This window comes from Pleurodeles waltl, chromosome 2_1 (genome assembly GCF_031143425.1).
Source record: "Pleurodeles waltl isolate 20211129_DDA chromosome 2_1, aPleWal1.hap1.20221129, whole genome shotgun sequence".
Lineage (NCBI taxonomy): Eukaryota > Metazoa > Chordata > Amphibia > Caudata > Salamandridae > Pleurodeles > Pleurodeles waltl.
The window spans coordinates 612,536,301-612,558,322 of record NC_090438.1 but is presented as its reverse complement, the minus strand read 5'-3'; the positions used below and the strand labels follow the sequence as shown (position 1 = coordinate 612,558,322).

Here is a 22,022-nt window from a genome sequence, read left to right as displayed (position 1 = left end):
GAAATTTTTGGTGTTACATTAGTGTCCACACTATTAGGCAGCATAGCAGATTCCCTTTTAACTTTGAGAGGTACAGACGGTTCTGCTTACCTTTCACTTTGCAAGTGTGTAGCTTCATTCGAAACACTGATTTCTCTTTTCAGAAGACGTCTACTGGAGTCTTCATTATGCTGACAGCTTTCTTCCTTTATTCCCAAATCCTTTAAGACCTCTATTCTAAACATTCCCATTCTAGCTCAGAGCCTGGACCAGATGACCCTTAAATCTGTTCATGTTTGAAAGGGTGATCCGAATTTCTTTAAGGCACACCTATTTCTGTTTCTTACTATGTATATTGCTGTGATTGTATTCTTTGTATGCCTTATGTCTCTTAGGCTGAACCTATTCTGGCGCTTCAGCTTGCCAGTTCTAATTCTGTATCCTTATAATATGATATTGATATGTGCCTATATTGGACTGATTACTAATTTGTCATAAACCTACTGAACTATACATACCAGTTCCTGGTCCTCATTGTGTTGCCACATGGGCTCCACGAAAGTTCGATTGTGAATATGTTGTTAATTCTCTTGCTTCCTAGTCAACTAAAAAGATCCATCGGATGAAGACTGACCTCTGCTTCCATGCACGCTCCTGCACAATAGAAAGCCAAGTAATGACAGAGTGGAACTGTAAATGGTCAGAGCAGCATTGTGAACCACCGGTGTTTTTGTAAGAAATGGGGAAGCCCAGTAATGGACTGAACTGAGGAGAACCAAGCACTGAAAATGTGCAAGAGAGTTCAGTGTGTAGCATTTACCACCATCATGAAAGTATTTGAATGCATATTTCCAATGCATCGAGCGAATAGGGCAGTGTGGTGCTCAAGTGATAAAGTATGCAGAGGAGGCAAACAGTGATACAGTGGGGCCTACTAAGAAATGTGCAGTAACAAGTCCAGAAATTGAAGTCTGAGGCCCAGAGAAGGAGCATGGATTAGAGAGCCCAACAAAGGAAGTGAGGGGCCCCACAATGAAGTTCGCAATAGAGAGCCGTTGATAATATTGGTGGGCCCTGTGGTCAGTGTGCAACAGAGAACTCATCAGTAATTGTTGGGGGTCCAGTGATCTAGTGAGCAGTAGCATACCCTTCAGTGAGAATTTGGTCCCAGTGATAGAGGATGCAGTAGAAACCCACTGTGGTGCCCAGTGATGCAGTTTGCACCAAAAGAGCCATTGGTAATACTGTGCTGCAATAAGCAGTAGAGTGGCATCTCGAGCGCAGTTATTGAGTATTCAGTGCAGATCCTAGCTATGATACTGTGAGCCAAAGATATAAACTATACAATAGAAAGTCAACTGCAATAGTATGAGACCCAGTGAGGGAGTGTGCAAAACAGAATGTACCAGTCACACTGAATGCAAGTACCAACTGTTTTATCATAATTTCCGTGCACCCTGGTATACAAGAGGATATCTCTGTGTGTATGTAACAAAAGTGGTGATGATCAATGACGTAAATGGTCCCTGGGTGCAAATGGTGCAGCTGGCAAGACCATGTAATTAATTGCTTCAGGGGCCATGCCTAAATTTAGGCCACTGTGATAATATTTTCAAAGTCCTTTTGAGCCCAACCACAACGTTTTACTACCACACAAATATAGTGTTGATGCATCGAGTCCAGATAAAACAAGATTTAGTTTCATTCATAAATTATAGGGTTAAATTAGGGGCCTTTGCAGTATTGTAGCAGGTATATCAGTCTTTCGGTTTTGGTTTAGTTATGACCCTACTAGCTCTCCTTTTCTGCAAGAGAGTAGGGGTTGTCTATTAAAGGATCACATTAAAGTGTTACCTGAATCAACCTCAAATCAGCAATATTTATGAGTATTCACAATGAGTTAACAGTGTGGGTTTGCAGTGTAAATCCACATGTAAGGTGCTAAATCCATTTGTAAACACAACCATCCTTTCCTCACCTCCGCACACCAGCTGCTGTTGTCTGATGAGATCCTAATCCCCGGCCCTTTACTGCTCTTTCCAAGCAATGGCAGAATCCTCTTTCAGCATGTTATTTTCAAGATAGGTTTGAAAAAAGTGTATAGATCTTTCACTCATACAGAATACAATCTGAACAGTTCTTGTTTCTCCAGAAGTCTGGGCCGTGGTGCAGTTTAAGCACCATTAGCATATGTAGTCATGCGAAGCATTTTGCATAGAAACATTAAAAGAGAAAACTCATAGAGAAGGACAAACTGATCCAGGGACATAATAATGCTTAATTTGTTTTAGTGTTTGCACGTGGTAGGCACGGGCATTTATTTTTGGGGACTGAGGAGTTGTTTCATCATCATAGAGTAAGAGAGAGAAAAGCACAAAAAGGAGAAAGAAGGAAATTGAAAAAAGAGGGGACAAGTAAGAAAGGGCGAAAGCAGAAAAAAATAAAACAGTAAGAAGTGTAGTTTGGAGGTAGAAAGAGGCATGAGGTGAGATGAAGCCTCATGTATTTTTCACTCCTGGCATTTGGCAGCACGGATGGGACATTCCTAAGAAACACTTTTAGATTCTTCACTTAATATTTTATAAACTAAGCACTGGAACAATCATCCCTGATTTCCGTTTTTAGGTTGTAAAAAACACTTTAGTATTTTGTAAGAAATTGGGTTTCTGGTTGGCAGAGATATGAACCCTGTCCCAGGAGGAACCACAATCCTAGTCAGGGTAAGTCAGATACACACCATAAATAAACCTGCGCTCACAAGCTGGTAGCTTGACACTGGGCAGGCAGGCTTAACTTAGGAGCCATGTGTAAAGTATTTGTACAACACTCGAAACAGCAGAACAGGAAAAATACCACACAGATAGATACCACACCTGGTTAGAAAAATAGAGTTTATTTTAAAGAACAAAACAAGACCAAAATGACAAAACGCCAATAGATAGAAGTCAGATTTTTAAAGGATATCTGCAAATATAGTGCTTAGAAACATAAAGACCAAACTGGGCCTATCTAGTCGTGCTTGTCCATGTCAAATCTGAAAGTCTGGGCTGACTGCAATGGAGCGTTGGTCAGATACATGGTCCAAGCTTGTCCCGCTGCAAAAGTACCTTTGAAGAGATGTTCCGTTAATGTGGAAGATGCAGGTGATGTGTCGGTTCCAATCCAAGATGTTGTAGATTCGTTGTCGGTGAACCCTTCGTGGTGAAGGCAATGCAAAGTGATCGAGCTGCACAGCCAGTGAGGTGAAGTCCTCGTGCAGCAATGTGCTGGAGTCAAAGGAGATGCATCAGTTTCAACTATGCAACAGCACCACTGCGTAGATTTTGGCAGTTGCAGCACTGTAAAACCCACTTCCAAGGATCCAGGAATGGACTGGCACCACTTGGAAAGGCAAGACTTGCAGCAAGCAATGTTTGGGTGCTGTAGGTGATGATCGGTCAAAGTCTTTTGTGAAACTTCAAAAGAACAGGAGGCAAGCCAGTAAACACTTGGAGTCACTCTGAGTTCAAGTGAGATGGGTTCAGTCCTTTCCACAGCAGGGCAGAGGGCAGCAGGTAGCAGGGCAGCAGAAAAAAAGGAGTTCTTTCAGAGCAGCAGTCAGAGTGGTAGTCTTAGTAGCAGCACAGCAGTCCTTCTTCCCAGCAGGGTTCTTCAGAGGTCCAGTAGTGTACTGAGTTGGTAGGGTCAGATGTCCATTTCTTATACCCAATGGTGCCTTTGAAGTGGGGGTGACTTCAAACAAGGGGTTTAAAGTGCAAGGAAGTCCTTCCTTTCTGTCTTAGCTCCAGACTCACTACAATGGGTTAAGCAATCCTTTGTGTGGGAGCAGAACACTGCATATTCAGGTGTACATGTCCCTCCCTTCCTGCCATGTATGACCCATCAACATGCAAATGGTCACTCAGTCACACCTACTTTTCCTTTGTGTGAGGCTGTCTAGAGGGAATACAGGAAACCAGCTGTCACTCCAGACCAAACATGTATAGGAGGCAGGCTGCAGGCACACAGGGTTAACAGCAGGAAAATGCAAACTTTCTAAAAATAGCATTTTCAAACTTGTAATAGTAATTTTGACCTTACCATTAAAGAGGATTTCTAATTACAATTCCATAAGTACTAAACATGACAGGTCTACTCCTTCTCAATCAGGAATAACAGTTTAATAAATGTAGTAAGGAATCCCCAGTGTTATCCTATGAGACAGGTAGGCCTCACAATAGTGAAAAATTAATTTGAGAGTTTTTCACCACCAGGACATGTAAATCTTAAAAGTATATGTCCTACCTTTTAATTATAGCACCCTGCTATCTAGGGCTTACCTTACGAGTGACGTATGTGTAATGAAAGGGGAGTCTAAGGCTTGGCAAGGGGTTTTAAATGCCAAGTAGCATTGATAGTCAAACTTCACACATAGGCTGTGCAGTGGTAGGCCTGAGGCATCTTTAAAGGGTTACTCAAGTAGGCGGCATAATCAGTGCTGCGGGCCCACTAGTAGCATTTAATTTACAGGCCATGGGCACATACATTGCACTTTACTAGGGACGTATAAGTAAGTTAAACTTTCCAACTGTGGATACACCAATGTTACCATGTTTTACGGGAGCGAGCACATGCACCTTAGCACTATTAGAAGTGGTAAAGTGCAGAGAGTCCTAAGACCAACAAAAACAGATCAGCAAAAGTGAGGCAAAGCAGAAAAAAATGTATGTGGAAATCCACCCTCTGGCTGACAGGTTTAACATATATATTCAAAGAATTTACATTGAAGTGTGTAAATCACCATAGTCCCATAAGAACCATTTACCACGTTTGAATACATTGAGTACATTGATAAAGGACATGCAGGAATTAGCTCATAAAAATTTCAAATCACCCAATCAATTATACAATGGAGGACAATAGCTCCTTCATCTATCTGCACTACGAGCTTGCAGCCTACTCCATAACAGTTTACAGCATGAAAGATTTCCATGTGAATGGTGGTGTGCTTGCAAAAATATTTAGGTACAGTATCTGTAACATACACCAATATACAGTAACATGTTAGGGCGTCTCCGGTGCAGACACTAACTTTATAACCTCATGTCTAGATAATTTCCAATGTCCCATTTGCTGATTGAATTTCAGTGAGCATTAGCTGTCATTGGTGAATACAGCCACTTTAGCAGAGAAGCATCCATCACTCTGGCAACCGTCCGTAAATATGGCAATTTATGGGCACACTCTTGACAGACTCTGCACAGTAAGTCCGCCAATATGGGCAAAGGAAAATTTGCAATCCAATCTGGTTTATTCGAGTTTGTTCATCTAGTTTTATTTTAAACATTTCACTGTTACTTTCTAGAAAATCTAGTTGGCTTTACCACTTGCTTATTCAGCTTTTAAGGGTCTGGAGACATTTCTATGAATTTAGGTAGCCACGGCTCCAGAAACTACACATTCCCACTCATACTTGTGAACGGTGCCTGTTAGCTGCACCTCAAGTTGGGTTTCCTTTGTCTTCTATTTGCATGGGCAGCAAGGTCTCTGAAATACTGTTTACTTAACAGTTGCTTGCTTGTAGATGTACCTTTCTTATGACTACATCTGGAATCTAAATTATTAGTTCTCTCATGGATTATTTAGGCCTTGCAAATCAAACGTAGCTGACAAACATATGTCACCAGTGGAGGGAAATAAAAGTTGAGGTGTAATTGAGGCCTTTCAATGTAAGGTTCTGGCCTAATATTATGTAAGGTACATGTTTAAAGTTCCTGTAGTGCTGTGCCATTTGTTAACATTTACTGTTGCAATTTGAAGGTTTGTTTTACGTTTGTGTGTGGGCTCAGCTTAATTTTGTTCACTTTTCTGAAATGTAACTCCACCTGATGTTGTGATTGTTGTACTATATATTCCTAGCCTTCTGGCAATTCAGTTAACATCTTTGTTCCTCTCTGACTTTGTCTGAACGACTCACGCGCAGTGCTTTATATGGGCAGCTACTGTCCGGTACTGAGTACCTGCACTTCTTTAATTTGGAAGGGACAGTACATGCAATTCTCAGAACTACTGCAATAAATTTAATGGGAAAGTACGGGCACTTCTAAAGAGCAAACAGACACTCAGAACATTGAGTGCCTGCACTTCGAAATTTCCATTTCAAAGCACTGCTAACGTCACGTTATGTTTTCACGTTACAATGACAAAATACGGAGGTATTGTCACGTTATTTCTTTTCTGTCGCTATTTATTAGACATTGATCTCACATGTATACATTAACATGTCAAACAGAACTAAGTGTTTGCGGAATGACCATTGCATGATTAAAACAAAACCAGGTCTAAATAGGGAACTATTTTGTTGAGGAATAACATTATCAAAAAAGGCTTTCTGACCCCCTGCTTTTTTCCTACCCGCCCCCACAGTACTTTACAAATATCATCTTTTTTCAATGTGTTCTTCTTTATACTTTGGTTATCAACTATCTGAAAAGATTGACGAAGGAACTCCCCAGTTGGAAGCAAAAACTGATGAATCAGAACCTCTGCCCACTTCTCTTGAGGCGGGGGCTGCGGAGGGTGCGGGGGCTGCGGAGGCTGCGGAGGGTGCAGAGGCTGCGGAGGCTGCAGAACCTACAGAAGCAACGGAAGAGTATGTGGTGAGTTTCCTTCGATGCATAATTTACATTGACTGCCAAAGCATCATATTACTTCATCCTTTTTTATTTTTTCCATTACTATGCTTCATTTCATTGATTCATTATTTTTTTACATTTTCATTCTCAAGGGGGGTGAGAGATGGTGCTATTGGATGTACAATGTGTGTTCAATGCTGATATAATTTAGAAAACAGAATGCAACTGAGAAATTAAGATAAAGGCTATTCTGTGTTATGAGCCAGGGATAAAACTTAAGGGCAGATTTATGGAAAGTGGCACTGCTTGAGTGCAGCACCACTTTCCCTGCGCCCCTTAGCACCCCTCTATGCCACCTTGTGTGCGCTGTTTTTAAAATACGGCACACTGTGGCACAGGGTAGAGGGCAATAGCGTCATTTCTCATGATGCCATTGATGTACTCTGCAGGAGTAGCACCAACATTTTGGCGCTACTCCTGCAGAGATCATAGGACCCCATTCTAAAGACTGGAAGCCCCCTTTTAACGCCTGCTCTAGAGCAGGCGTTAAAAGTGCCGTAAAGAATGGCGCAAGGAAATCTCATAGATTTCCTTACGCCATTTTACCGGCTCACCTAACAGATGAAAACCCCCTTTACATACAGTATGCCTGGTGCAGGCATAATGTAGCACAGAGGATTATAGATTGGGGCAATGCATGTATTGCGCCACTCTGTAAATACGGCGCATGGATTTGGCCTCGTTGGACCGCGTTAACATAAAAAATAATGACGTTAATGTGGTGAAAGGTGGTGCTAGGGCATTATAAATATACGCCTTAGTGAGCAGGGAGTGCTGCAATATCTCTCAGCTGTTATGAAAGTTAGTGGAAATCAAGAGCCTTAGCCACACAAGATGGCAAGTCAACTCCAGAAAAGAATTAGCATATGCACGTTCTAGCTCTTCCCATTCTTAACTTTCACTTGTGCTTTTTTTGCCTTTATTAGGCCTGCGGATTACTTGGAATCATTTCTTCTGAAAAATCTTCAAGTAAATCAGTGCTGTTCAGTAATACTATGAGGATTCAGCAGCTAACCTATCTGAAAAGCCGTTGATGTGCTTCTTAGTATGATTTATAGACAAATGGCCCAACTAAAAAAAAATTGAAAATTTACCCCCAGCAGTCTACAACCTTGCAAGTGTCCTGATGTACTCATGTTTTTTAAACCAAGTTATATTCGGAAACCAGTTACAATCACAGGCTCTCCAGCGTACCCTTGGAAAACTTTTGTGAATCTCATTTTTAAAAGAGCATATACATTCATGTGTATATGTACTCCTTTGAAAATGTAGTGTGGCACATAAGTATCTCGTTTACATCGGTTCGTTTTCTTTTTTTGCAAACTAACAGCAGGTGAGTTCCTGGAAAAGTCCAGAAACAATGTTACTGGCACAGACCTTTCCAGTTCCTTTTCTAACCTTAGGCTCTGATGATATATATGCCTGTGGACTCGTTGTCCAGGATGTGATTGCAATTTACAGATATTTTAACCCATAGCCTGTCTTGTTACTTTCATGGTATTTTGAGGCCTGTCTCTCCTCCCATGCTGGCAATAGCATTTGCCCTGAACAATAATTAATGACAGGCTTTGACTAGGGGCCTCTTCAGTGCACAGTCTTTTGACATGACCTTTTCTAGTTATCCTTTTTTCTGTCTGAATGTCATCACACGGTTATTAATGTTCTTCTTTGTAGAAAATTGGATTTCACAGAGGCAGGGTTGCTAAATTACTGTAGAGGGGAGCAGGTGTGATTTTCAGAACCTAGTGCTTTGGTGACTCGATAAGCAAGATTGAAGGATTCTAATTATAAATATTGTTCTGGAAATACAATTTGGTCATGCAGTGTTGCTAGCTTCCAGACAAACAATTCAAGGCCCAACGATGTAGTTGTACCAGTCTTAAAATGCAGGTTAGGCCTGCTTTGTAAAACATTTAAGGAAAACTAATAGGTGGTATGTGTATTTTTGTTTTAGTAAATATCGTCTCTGAGATTCCACAGCCTGTTTATGATCACTGTTGGAGTTTTCAGAAACCAGGATTTTGGTTGTAAGGCCTTAATTTAATGTTTCTAGTTTTCTTACCTTTTGTAGAGAATGCTTCCTCTTTATTGAATGGACTTCAATGCACCATGGAAAGTGTAGAGATGAAAAGAGTATGTGACCAGTTTACAAAAGTAATGTTTTACTTACAGAATTCTGAATAGACGTATTGCCTTAGGAAATACAGTTAGCAAAGTGTACACATTTCTGCAAAATGTTGTCTGTTTCATGCATTTACATATTTCCAACTGCTTTTCTCTTACTCTGAGATTCTGTTTTGGTCAGTGTGGCTCTGCATACAGACTTGTTGCAAATGTAGAAAACAAGTATGCCTTTACAGAATACTAATTGTGGAGGAATTAGTTGAGATTTTATTGCCTTTTGTGAAAACAACGCAGAGTGAGGAAAGGTTACAATTTCAGATGTGGATGGAGGCTCATTATTCTGTGGACAACCGTCCACCAAGGTCTCCTGACTCATGGACCAGTGTCCTAGACTTGGTTCACAACTTCCGTTGCTTTTGGCTCAGTTGCATGAAGCACTGTGTCCCATTGCCCAATTCATGCTTTTCCATTTCGACAGTAGAACATTGACCTGATGGAAAAGCCTGAGAAGGAGCAACTTCTTTCAAAGGCACCTGGATCTTTTGGATCCTCAATCTCGCGGACGGAATCTGAATGAGATATGTGGGAATCTGCACAGAAGCTGTGCCTGGGCTTCTGATGTCAGAGAGGTGACTTACAATAACAGCATCTCCTGCAGGGATTTTACAGATGTGTCCTCCTGCCCTTTTTGACTTCCTCTACCTACTCTGCTGTGTATTTTTCTGACAGTGGACTCTGGAGTCCAAACTATAACTACCTACTGGTAATATATATATATATATATATATATATATATATATATATATATATATATATATATAAAGCTTTTGACCACCACTAGGTAATATATATATACATATATTACCTAGTGGTGGTCATAGCAAGGTAGTTATAGTTAGGACCATGTTTCCATAGGAAAAGCTTTTTTTGAATTGCCTATATCTTTGGCACCATTTGACAAATCTTCATGACATTTTCCCCAAAAAAGTATTGGGGTGATTCTTGTTGCGCATGGAAAGTTTTGGGGTGATCCATCAAGCGGGGGCTGAGGAAAAAGGGGGCTCAAAAAAGACTGTGTTTCCCCTGTTAATGTCCATAGGATTCTTTAGACACGACTAAAGGCCGAACCACTGGACAGAATTACACCAAATTTGACAGAAAGCTAGCTATTGGTATGCAGATTAGGGTTTTGCTTATTTGGTGTGAATCTGTTCATTAGTTTTGAAGATATTGAAGGGCAAATTAATGTGTATATCTCTGGCCGCGAATAATGTGCGAAATTCACATATTTTTCACGAACACACATGCGAAAAGAAGCATTGCAAGTGGCTGACTGCAACCTGACTACAAAGTTGGGGCCACAATTTAAATTCACAGGACTCAGTCCCCGGGAGTGAAAATCCAAACTGAAAGTGGCATAAGGTGTCAGGGTGAAGTTACCCTGACCCCAGGGGTGTGATATAGGTGTGTTTTCGGTGCAAAGTATGGGTTTAACATAATTTTGCGTCACCCTGTGTGATATTTGTGAAAATTCATAAATGTTAATGAATTATTCTTGAATATTGAAATATTTGAAAGAAAAACACAGACTCATTTATACACTAATGAATTCACTCATACATGCACTCAGAGACTTGTGCTTCCACTCACACACCCACTCAGACACTCATACACCCCCTCACACCCACTCAGACTCACACACCCACTTTCAGAGCTAATCAAACACTCATGCACCCACTTACAGATACACTGACAGAGTCAGGCCCTGTGGCCAACCTGCGCTGCCCACAGCCCAAGAACATGCGTGGCATGGGGTTGGTTGGTTATAAGGGCTTTTCTGCAAGGGCTTGTGATCAACCCCCCTGCGCATGGCCAAAGGCTGTGCGCAGTGGGGGTTGGAACTACGTATAGTAATTAAAATTGCTTTATGTTAAAAAAAAATTAAATTCACTAAAAAAAACAAAAGGTTACAGAGTCGTTATAGTGAGGTTCTGAATGTACTCGTACAAAACCATAGAAATTCAGCAGTTATAGTTATAGTTCATTTAGGTAACTATAACTCGCACCCTAAGGTAACTATAACTTGCGCCTTTACCCTGTACAGCTAATTACTCCACCTAATATATCACTGATGAGATCTTGTATGGCATCTTTGATATTATCACTACAACATTTGCAAAAATTATTGATAAGAAAACTGAGCATGGCAAGGGCGCAAGTTATAGCTATCTTAGGGTGTGAGTTAGAGTTACTTAAAGAACTCTAACTATAACTGCTGAATTTCGATGGTTTTGTATGAGTACATTCAGAACCTAACTATAACGTCTTGCTAACCACCTATATACTGTATATATATATATATATATATATACATATATATATATATATATATAAATGCAATGTTTATAACACCCTTACTTCCTCTGTCTGAGGCCTCCGCATAGTACCAAAATACATTGGACTAAATTTTTGTCTGACAAAAATATTGTGCAATAAATATTAGTTTGAAAAGTATTGCACCATTGGAGTAAATAATACAGAATCTACGTCCAAGTGACACTATGAAGGTCAAACAATAACTTGTCAACTATGTTCTGACATAGAACTGAGGCACCAGCCTATAAGATTTATTCAACCCGTCCCCAACCACCAATACCCTGTCATTAATCTCTTCAGCCAGTCATCTATCAAGTGTGCTCACATATTTAACTACTCATACCCCAATGAACTTGCCAATGCTTCAACCAGAAAATCACTCATCTATCCAAACGTTGACTCTTTATCACATCCTCCCACTCATCCAGCCACACAAACATACACAAACTCACTATTGAATGAAGAATCACTCAGTAGAGAAACTGCCAGACCTATTGGCTTGACCAATGCTTTTGTGTTGTTGTAAATTCTAATATTTATAGTTTTACTATTCCTTTGATAAATCGCAGACTACATAAATGTAAAGAATGAAATCTGGTCATTAACTGTAGGTCCCTAACACAATATTTTGTCATTCAGTTTTTCTCACCATCTTAGCTTGAATATATATATATATATATGTATATACATTTGCAGAACATTGTGCAGAAGTAAATACAGAACTATACACTGTTGAGTTCGTTTTCACCTGGAAAATGATACGCACATTTTTGGGGAAGTACTTTCTGGTAAATGATACGCACATTTTTGGGGAAGTACTTTCTGTTCTGCAGAGTAAAAGTGAAGGACTTCCAATCTTTTTTTATGAAGTTTAACAATAGTCAATATCATTCTTCTACCATGAAGTACAGACAGCTCGCGCGATCTAGATGATCTCTGCATTCTCGTCTTCATAAAGAGCGATAAGAGACCGATTTCCCTTATCACTTTCAGTTAAACATGCAAATAACAAAACCAGAATCGACAGCACATCCACAGGAAGGGCCTCGTGCAGAGATATCTCTGCCTCCTATAGAAATGTGACTAGTGGCAGTCGCACGGCGCTGCCGGCATCTCCCACTGTTTTTCCCGCTGTGCGAACAGCGCCGTGACATCTCTCTGTGACTTAAGTGCGCCCAGGCCTTCCCTCCCGCTGGGGCACTGATTCATTGCAGATGTTCGAGCCCGGCTCTGGCTGGGCGGCCCCACTTACGGGAATTTCACAGAAGGTTTAACATAAGCACAACAGCATAAATGGTAATAGGTGATTATGGTAAACCGTGGCTTGCTCCGACACTTTTTATTGCAAATTCACACTTGCATATCTTTAAGAATCATGTAGTTTGAAAACTAGTAGCAGAAAACACACCGTGATAAGAAGACATTTTCTTTCAAATGAAAATTGGACACCATAGGTAAATTCACAGCTTAAAAAATCATGTTTTAAAAGGCGAAGGCAACCAGCGAAGGTTTTTTACTATTTTTTTTTTTCTGGCAGAAAAAATCAAATGGAAAAACACGAACTAATCTCTTGATGCACAAGGGCTTAAAGCAAACTGCAAAACGCAGGTGCTATAAAATCATCAGTCGAGATGTTACAGTACATATTTTTTATTTGTATTTATTTGACTGAGTGACTCATAGCTCTTCGAAAAGGAACGCTATTCATACTAATAGAAACGCAGGACGAAGGACACAGCAGTTTTGGGTACAGATGGAGGTGGTCATCAAAACATTACTTACATTGATCATAATAATATTGCATGCAATCACTGCCAGCTTTTAGCACAGGCGAGCTGGGCACACGCCCAAGGCCGACCTTCTGAGAGGCGCAGGAGCAGTCTGCATGCAGATCATGCAGCGCTCGCCCTCTGACATGGATCTAGAGAGCCATCCCATCCTGCAATTAATCATTTTTTTTAATTCCAAAGACTGCAGATGCTTTGTTTAACCCCTTCGCTGCCAGGCCTTTTCCCCCTCCTGTGCCAGGCCTTTTTTTGGCTATTTGGGGCAGTTCGCGCTTAGGCCCTCATAACATTTTGTTCACATAAGCTACCCATGCCAAATTTGCGTCCTTTTTTTCCAACATCCTAGGGATTTTAGAGGTACCCAGACTTTGTGGGTTCCCCAGAAGGAGGCCAAGAAATTAGCCAAAATACAGTGAAAATTTCGGTTTTTTCAAAAAAATGTGAAAAGGGGGCTGCAGAAGAAGGCTTGTGTTTTTTCCCCTGAAAATGGCATCACAAAGGGTTTGCGGTGCTAAAATCACCAGCTTCCCAGCTTTCAGGAACAGGCAGACTTGAATCAGAAAACCCAATTTTTCAACAAAATGTTGCCATTTTACTGGGACATACCCCATTTTTACGATTTTATGTGCTTTCAGCCTTATTCCACTCAGTGACAGAAATGGGCATGAAACCGATGCTGGATCCCAGAAACAGAAACATTTCTGAAAAGTAGACAACATTCTAAATTCAGCAAGGGGTACTTTGTGTAGATCCTACAAGAGTTTCCTAAAAAAAATAACAACTGAATTTTTTTTTTATTGAAATTGAGGTGAAAAAATCTGCACTTTTTCTCTACGTTTTACTCTGTAACTTTTTCCTGCAATGTCAGATTGTTTATAGCAATATACCGTTACGTCTGCTGGACTCTTCTGGTTGCGGGATATATAGGGCGTGTAGGTTCATCAAGAACTCTAGGTACCCAGAGCCAATAAATGACCTGCACCCTGCCTTGGGTTTTCATTCTATACCGGGTATACAGCAATTCATTTGCTGAAACATAAAGAATAAAAAATAGCTATCAAGAAAACCTTTGTATTTCCAAAATGGGCACAAGATAAGGTGTTGAGGAGCAGTGGTTATTTGCACATCTCTGAATTCCGGGGTGCCCATACTAGCATGTGAACTACAGGGCATTTCTCAAATAGATGTCTTTTTTACACACTCTCTTATATTTGGAAGGAAAAAATGTAGAGAAAGACAAGGGGCAATAACACTTGTTTTGCTATTCTATGTTCCCCCCAAGTCTCCCGATAAAAATGATACCTCACTTGTGTGGGTAGGCCTAGCACCCGCGACAGGAAATGCCCCAAAACACAACGTGGACACATCCCATTTTTTTTACAGAAAACAGAGGTGTTTTTTGCAAAGTGCCTACCTGTAGATTTTGTCCCCTAGCTCAGCCGGCACCTAGGGAAACCTACCAAACCAGCAAATTTCTGAAAACTAGAGACCTAGAGGAATACAAGATGGGGTGACTTGTGGGGCTCTGACCAGGTTCTGTTACCCAGAATCCTTTGCAAACCTCAAAATTTGGCTAAAAAAACACATTTTCCTCACATTTCGGTGACAGAAAGTTCTGGAATCTGAGAGGAGCCACACATTTCCTTCCACCCAGCGCTCCCCCAAGTCTCCCGATAAAAATGGTGCCTCACTTGTGTGGGTAGGCCTAGCGCCCACGAAAGGAAATGGCCCAAAACACAACGTGGACACATCCCAATTTTTGTTACAGAAAACAGAGGTGTTTTTTGCAAAGTGCCTACCTGTAGATTTTGGCCCCTAGCTCAGCCGGCACGTAGGGAAACCTATCAAACCTGTGCATTTTTGAAAACTAGAGACCTAGGGGAATCCAAGATGGGGTGACTTGTGGAGCTCTGACCAGGTTCTGTTACCCAGAATCCTTTGCAAACCTCAAAATTTAGCTAAAAAACTCATTTTCCTCACATTTCGGGGACAGAAAGTTCTGGAATCTGAGAGGAGCCACAAATTTCCTTCCACCCAGCGTTCCCCCAAGTCTCCCGATAAAAATGATACCTCACTTGTGTGGGTAGGCCTAGCGCCCGCGACAGGAATTGCACCAAGACACAACGTGGACACATCCCATTTTTTGACAGAAAACAGAGGTGTTTTTTGCAAAGTGCCTACCTGTAGATTTTGGCCTCTAGCTCAGCCGGCACCTAGGGAAACCAACCAAACCTGTGAATTATTGAAAACTAGAGACCTAGGGGAATCCAAGATGGGGTGACTTGTGGGGCTCTGACCAGGTTCTGTTACCCAGAATCCTTTGCAAACCTCAAAATTTGGCTAAACAAAACACATTTTCCTCACATTTCGGTGACAGAAAGTTCTGGAATCTGAGAGGAGCCACAAATTTCCTTCCACCCAACGTTCCCCCAAGTCTCCCGATAAAAATGGTACCTCTCTTGTGTGGGTAGGCCTAGCGCCCACGAAAGGAAATGGCCCAAAACACAACATGGACACATCACATTTTTTCACAGAAAACAGTGCCTACCTGTGGATTTTGGCCTCTAGCTCTGCCAGCACCTAGGGAAACCTACCAAACCTGTGCATTTCTGAAAACTAGACACCTAGGGGAATCCAAGATGGGGTGACTTGTGGGGCTCGGACCAGGTTCTGTTACCCAGAATCCTTTGCAAACCTCAAAATTTGGCCCAAAAACACTTTTCCTCTGTTTTCGGTGACAGAAAGTTCTGGAATCTGAGAGGAGCCACAAATGTCCTTCCACCCAGCGTTCCCCCAAGTCTCCTGATAAAAATGGTACCTCACTTGTGTGGGTGGGCTTAGCGCCCCCGAAAGGAAATGGCCCAAAACACAACGTGGACACATCACATTTGTTCACAGAAAACAGAGGTGTTTTTTGAAAAGTGCCTACCTGTGGATTTTGGCCTCTAGCTCAGCTGGCCCCAGGGGTGGCAGAAAGTGCCTAAAATAAATTTGCCCTCCCCCCCGGGGAGTGACCCTTGCCTACGGGGTCGCTCCCCTTGCGTGACGGCGAAAAAAAAAAAGATCCCCAGTGCCTAGTGGTTTCTGCCCTCCTTGGGGGCAGATTCACCTAAAATCGGCCGATTTGCCCCCAAGAGGGGAAGAAATGGTCTAAATACAATTTGCCCCTCCAGGGGAGCGACCCTTGCCTAAGGGGTCGCTCCCCATCTCTAAAAAAACAAACAAACAAAAAAAAAACACACAAAAAAATTAGCCCTGGTGCCTAGAGGTTTCTGCCCCCCCCCCGGGGGCAGACCGCTGAATAACAATAGGCCGATCTGACCCCGGGAGGGGCAGAAATGGCCTAAAATAAATTCCCCCCCACCCCCCTGGGGAGCGACCCTTGCCTACAAGGTCGCTCCCCTTGCGTGAAAAAAAGATCCCTGTGCCTAGTGGTTTCTGCCCCCCTTGGGGGCAGATTGACCTAAAATCGGCTGATCTGCCCCAAAGCGGGCAGAAATCGCCTGAATACAATTTGCCCCTCCAGGGGAGTGACCCTTGCCTAAGGGGTCGCTCCCCATCTCTAAGAAAACAAAAAAAACAAAAAAGAAATTGCCCTGGTGCCTAGAGGTTTCTGCCCCACCTGGGGGCAGATCGGACTAATACCAATAGGCCGATCTGCCCCCAGGGGGGGCGGAAAAGGCCTTAAAAAAAAAATGACCCCCGGGAGCGACCCTTGTGTGACTGCGCAAAAAAAAAGATCCCTGGAGCCTAGTGGTTTCTGCCCCCCTTGGGGTCAGATTGACCTAAAATCGGCCGATCTGCCCCCAAAGTGGGCAGAAATGGCCTAAATACAATTTGCCCCTCCAGGGGAGCGACCCTTGCCTAAGGGGTCGCTCCCTATCTGTAAAACAACAACAACAACAAAAATCCCTGGTGCCTAGTGGTTTCTGCCCCCCTTGGGGGAAGATCGGCCTAATTGAAATAGGCTGATCTGCCCCCCTGGGAGGCAGAAATGGCCTAAATATAATTTGCCCCCTATGGGAGCGACCCTTGCCTAAGGGGTCGCTCCCCACACCTAAAGCAAAATACAAAACATTTTTTTTTTTTTTTATCCCTGGTGCCTAGAGGTTACTGCCCCCTCTGGGGGCAGTTCGGCCTAATAATAGGCCGATCTGCCCCCAGGGGGGGCAGAAAAGGCCTTAAAAAAAAAATGACCCCCCGGGAGCGACCCTTGCCCAAGGGGTCGCTCCCTTATGCCAGTTTCATTTAAAAAAATATAACCCTGGTGTCTAGTGGGCGTTTTTACAGCCGGATTGCTTTCAATTCGGCTGCCAAAACGCAGAGAGAGACTTAAAAGGGAAGAAAATACATTTCCTTCCATTTGAAGCCTCTCTCGGCCTCCCCCATGTGATCGGAAGAGAAATGCTAAGCATTTCTCTTCCGATCGCGCTGGAAGCTGAGCTTCCAGCGCGATGGGGGAGGCTCTGTGACAAACAGCGCGAGCTCGCGCGCTGATGTCACAGCTGGGGTGGGGGGGGTCAGGAGTGGAAGGGGAAGGGCTTCCCCTTCCATCCCTGCATTTTGGAGGGTGGGGGGAAGCACACAGAGGGAACGAGAGCGCTCTCTCTGAGCTGTGTGCCGAGGACGTAATGGTTACGTCCTCGGCACAGCAGCACTGTGCTGCAGAACATAACCGTTACGTCCGCGGCACAGAACCGGTTAAACTCATCTCCCCTTCCCATTGCTTTCACACCTCACCCCCTTTGGCCTCCCACCAATAGTTTGCACCTGCATGGATAAGATGAGAAGTAAACAGCCAATACCTAGCCAAAGAATACCAAAGCCCTTGCCCTCCCGTTGGCATGTTTTACCTAGAAGTGAGGAAGATGAGGTCGGATAGGACAGTGATGGTCTCAGTTGGGAGTACCCAAACCTCTAATTACTGTTTTCTAAACATGAAGATCACTCTGTTCATATGTTTGCAAATACAAAATTAGTTTTAGATATTTAGTGGTATTCTATTAAGCTTTTCAGTTTCTCTTTTTATTTCGTACATGCAGGAGTGGCTCGCTGTGTTTTGTAGTAGTGGGGCAGCATGCACGTGGGGGGAATTAATAAAAAAAAAAAGCACTTACCTGCTTTGTTGCCGCCACTGCCGCCACCACCGCACCGCTCCTTTGCTGCAGGCACCGGCTGCCAGCCTGCCCTGCGACCAATCCTGATGCTGCTCAGAGCAGCGTTAAGATTGGCTGGGAGCGCCCAGCCAGGGCGCTCCCAGGCTGATTGGGAGCCTGTGCCTGCTCTCTCAAGCCCGGCAACACAGTGCCGGTCTGGAGAAAGCACAGTGCGCATGTGTGTTTGGCCGGCCCGACATAGCCGGCCAAACATACATGCGCAATGAGGGAGAGTGCTGTGCACTCCCCCCAGTGCTTGTCACAGCCAGTGACCCCACCTCTTTTACTAGAAAACGATAATAAACACAGTTTATTATCATTTTCTAGTAAAAGGGTTGCAGCTGCTGCTGCTGGCGGAGGGTGGGGGGCAACGCTCCTCCACCCTAGCGAAGGGTCCGCGCCTGAGTACATGCATCTTTTATCCTCGCTATAAGAAGGACTAAAAGTACCGGGATGCAAAACTAAAGTACTTGAAAAGACAAAGCAGTTAATATTTTGCTCTAGGTATTTGTTTATATAGCAAGTTGTAGTCTACAGCTAGCACGAAATGCGCTCAAGGAAGGGGCACCAATCTTGATTCCTTCCAAGAGTGCAGTCTGAGCAAAGGCCGGCCCTGCATAAAATATATACAAGCATAAATACATATTTATATTGACATCTCTTTTTGCAAGAGACAGTAACTAAAATGATTCTTGTACTATGAGCTGTCCTTTCAGAGCAGTTCCAAAGGAAGCCAGCAAAAGAATTACACGATTTTGAACGGGGAGAGTATTCCAGAGTAGTGGTCCCTGTACAGTGCTTAATTTATGGAAAAATAAGGGCCAGGGGCCAGGATGATTCTCAGGAGGCCACTGCAGCTTTCACCACCCACTATCCCTGCCAGCACTGCCAAATGCCAGTACCAATGCCAGGTTTTTTTAATCACACTCCTGCAGATGTGACAATATGGCCTAATCCTTGCCATCCACAGCTGTACAAATGGCCTGAAAGTGCTGACATTAATATTTGTATGTATTTTGTATTGTGAAAACTTGTGCTGATGTTTAAAACTAGACTGTGCCACACTGTGGTAGACTGTTATAAAGATATGGGGGTGTCAAGAAATAAGTGCTGGTGCTGAGCACTGGCAAACACCAGAAGAAATTTAGCACTGCAAATGGTAAAGCACCCCCCAACATGGTGGAGTGCGGCCCGTTAGGGGACGGGGCCTCGAGGCCCAACGCTCCCCTTACGCACCGGTGGTGGGAGGGACTGGCCAAGGACTAAGGATACAGGTGAGATATGGGTTACTTGTGTGGTCCAATGGTGGCTCAGGACAGGAAGGGATCCTGTCAGAAAAGATTTATGGTCACTAATTTGGTATCTCATGACTTGTAAATATTTGTGTAATGTTTTTATGAAAATGATTTATGACTTTATGCTATGAGAATACAAAAGTTGTGTTAATAAAAAACTTCTTCCAACAAGTAAGATTGTCGGTCTGCGTATAGCTGGTGGGGGGAGTGTTGGGCTGACTGGAGGCCTCTGGATCCTAATGGAAACACGATTCTGCTTATAGGGAATTGGTAGCGGCTAGCAGTTTTTGTTGTCACAGTGTAGGTGTCGTGTTCTATGTGCCGACTCACGATTGTAGTGAGGTAGTGTAGGAAATATATATTTCTGACTTTGAAAACAATAATCAGTCGATTGAATGCAGCTCTGGGTTTTGGCGCGAACCAGCTGGCTCAATATTACTTAGAAATAGTGCTTCAAGAGAGTGAAAAGAGTTAATGTAGCAAAACTTTTATTTTTTATCAAGTTATGTAAAATAATTATAGGGAAGTCTGCCAGTAGTGAATTACAGTAGTATGGTTTGCTTAGGAAAAGTGAGCAGATCAGTGTCTTCTCTGTGTGATTTGGGATATTTGGATCATATTTTTCGAGTGTGCAATAATTGAAACCTGGCTTCTTTGGCTCTGACCCTTATTCATTTTTCCGTGCTTATTGACGGGTTGAAATGCAACACTAGGGGGGTTATTCTAACTTTGGAGGAGTGTTAATCCGTCCTAAAAGTGACGGTAAAGTGACGGATATACCACCAGCCGTATTACGAGTTCCATAGGATATAATGGAGTTGTAATACGGCTGGTGGTAAATCCGTCACTTTTCCGTCACTTTTGGGACGGATTAACACCTCCTCCAAAGTTAGAATAACCCCCTAGGTTTCTTGCAGAGGATGCTGGCTGAGGTTTTGGTTTGTGAGAGAAAGAGGATTGGGCAGGATGTTGAGGGGTCCACAAAGGGTGAGAGAACAGCCACCCATTGTCAAATGGGTGTAAAGCATTCTGAGATCTGCATCTGAATAAGTGGAGTAAAAGCAGGAAATGAAACAAAGATTTGATTATCATCAGTGTAGAAATGATAATCGAAGGATGTCATGATGTTTCCAAAAGTTGAGGTAAAATACTTAAATTGGCACATTTAATAAAAAAAGAAAAATAAAGAGAGTTATGCAAGACCAACATGTTGGCTGCTATATTTGTACATATGGGGCACATATTAGTCCTTAGTGCCTCCTACTCTCTAGGCTTTTTGCACCACTTGATTAGGCTGGTAACATGCTGTCACTCTCAGAACTGCCTTCTGTGATAGCAGGGCCATGTCCACCAGGCTGAAGTGTACATTATTGCGCATTTATGTTTAGGCCTTCTGCTAGATTTGAAGGTGTGTTGTCTGACAGAAAAGGTGGTGTCAATGTAGCCTACAAATGAGGTTGCCAACAGCCCCTTTTCTAAATAAAGGGCTGCCACATGATTGCTTCAAGGTCGTTGATAGTAGATCCAGCCCGGGTCTGGCTCTTGCTCTAAGTGTTCCACTCAAAAGCATAAGTAATATTCAAATCCACGTTTTCAAGAACACTCTTAAAGACAGTATAAAGATCACACAGACAACTCAGATTAGTCTTTCTTACCACAAAATACCTATGAGTGTAATTAACGAGAAACAGTCTAGTGGCAATCCAGTGAAAAGGACCTACACCTTTTGCGAAGGAAACATGTAATCCTCAAAATCTATGTCAGTTTTATTCAATTTGAGGGGCATCAATGAAGAGACAGGCTTTGAATTTAGTCTTGTGTATTATCCTTAACAACAGTCTTTCTCTAATGACTGGTCTAGAGCTAACCAAAAATTAAGCATTTCCATTTTCACTTCTTTTTTACACAGACAGCCAATAGTGATCCAGTGAAACCCCCATTTTCTTTGGTCTTTTTGAAGTTTACAAGAACGCAAACCTGCCTGGTTTTCTCAAAATCTAAAGCAGCGATTTAAAGGGAATTCGTACAGAAGATATGAGACAACTAAGTGGCATGCTTCTAAAAAGATTGGAAATCTAATTAAATAGCAACGAACTTCCAGAAACCTCTCTTGAAATGTGCTTATGGCTATCTGGATGACAGAGAAATATGCATAAGTCTAGAACTCTGAAGTACATCACTGACCCATAGCATTAGTTATTAAGTCTTACATACCAGGGGCTTATGTATTGCTGAGAAGATACAGCAGAATGTTAAAATGTCATGTGTGGCCTGGGTCAGAAGGTAGTAAGTCCTAGTTGTTCACCTTTCCAACCCATTGCCCTCAAAATAATGGTCCAAATAATCATAATTTGCCACCATCTCCTGTATATATATGACCAACAATATTTTTATTAGATTTAACATCAAGAGAAAGGCTAATTTGGTTGCTGATATGTTGGCCACAATACTTAGAAATATTTGGAGATATATTTTCTGAATATTCTGACATACTATCAATGTCTACACCGAACATGAATCTGCCTGGTAGGAGCCATAACTTTTAGTTGACAAGAAAGGGGGTGGGTAGTGGTGGTAGAAAGGGGTGCACTTCCTACACGTTGAACAAGTATAGTCAACAGTAGTTCATGT

At 42.5% G+C, this 22,022-nt stretch overlaps 1 protein-coding gene across 12 annotated transcripts in view; it reads left to right on the top strand.

The window, feature by feature from the left end:
- The window catches only part of AMPH (amphiphysin), a 927,201-nt gene that overhangs the window by 784,113 nt on the left and 121,066 nt on the right, over window positions 1-22,022 (top strand). For 6 of the 12 annotated variants that reach the window (XM_069215773.1, XM_069215765.1, XM_069215748.1 and 3 more), the window contains one exon: window positions 6,453-6,617. In XM_069215773.1, coding sequence (XP_069071874.1) covers window positions 6,453-6,617 — 165 coding nt within the window. Of the gene's footprint in view, window positions 1-6,437; window positions 6,618-22,022 lie in introns of all 12 variants that reach the window. The other 6 variants (XM_069215772.1, XM_069215757.1, XM_069215745.1 and 3 more) reach the window with 1 other exon arrangement.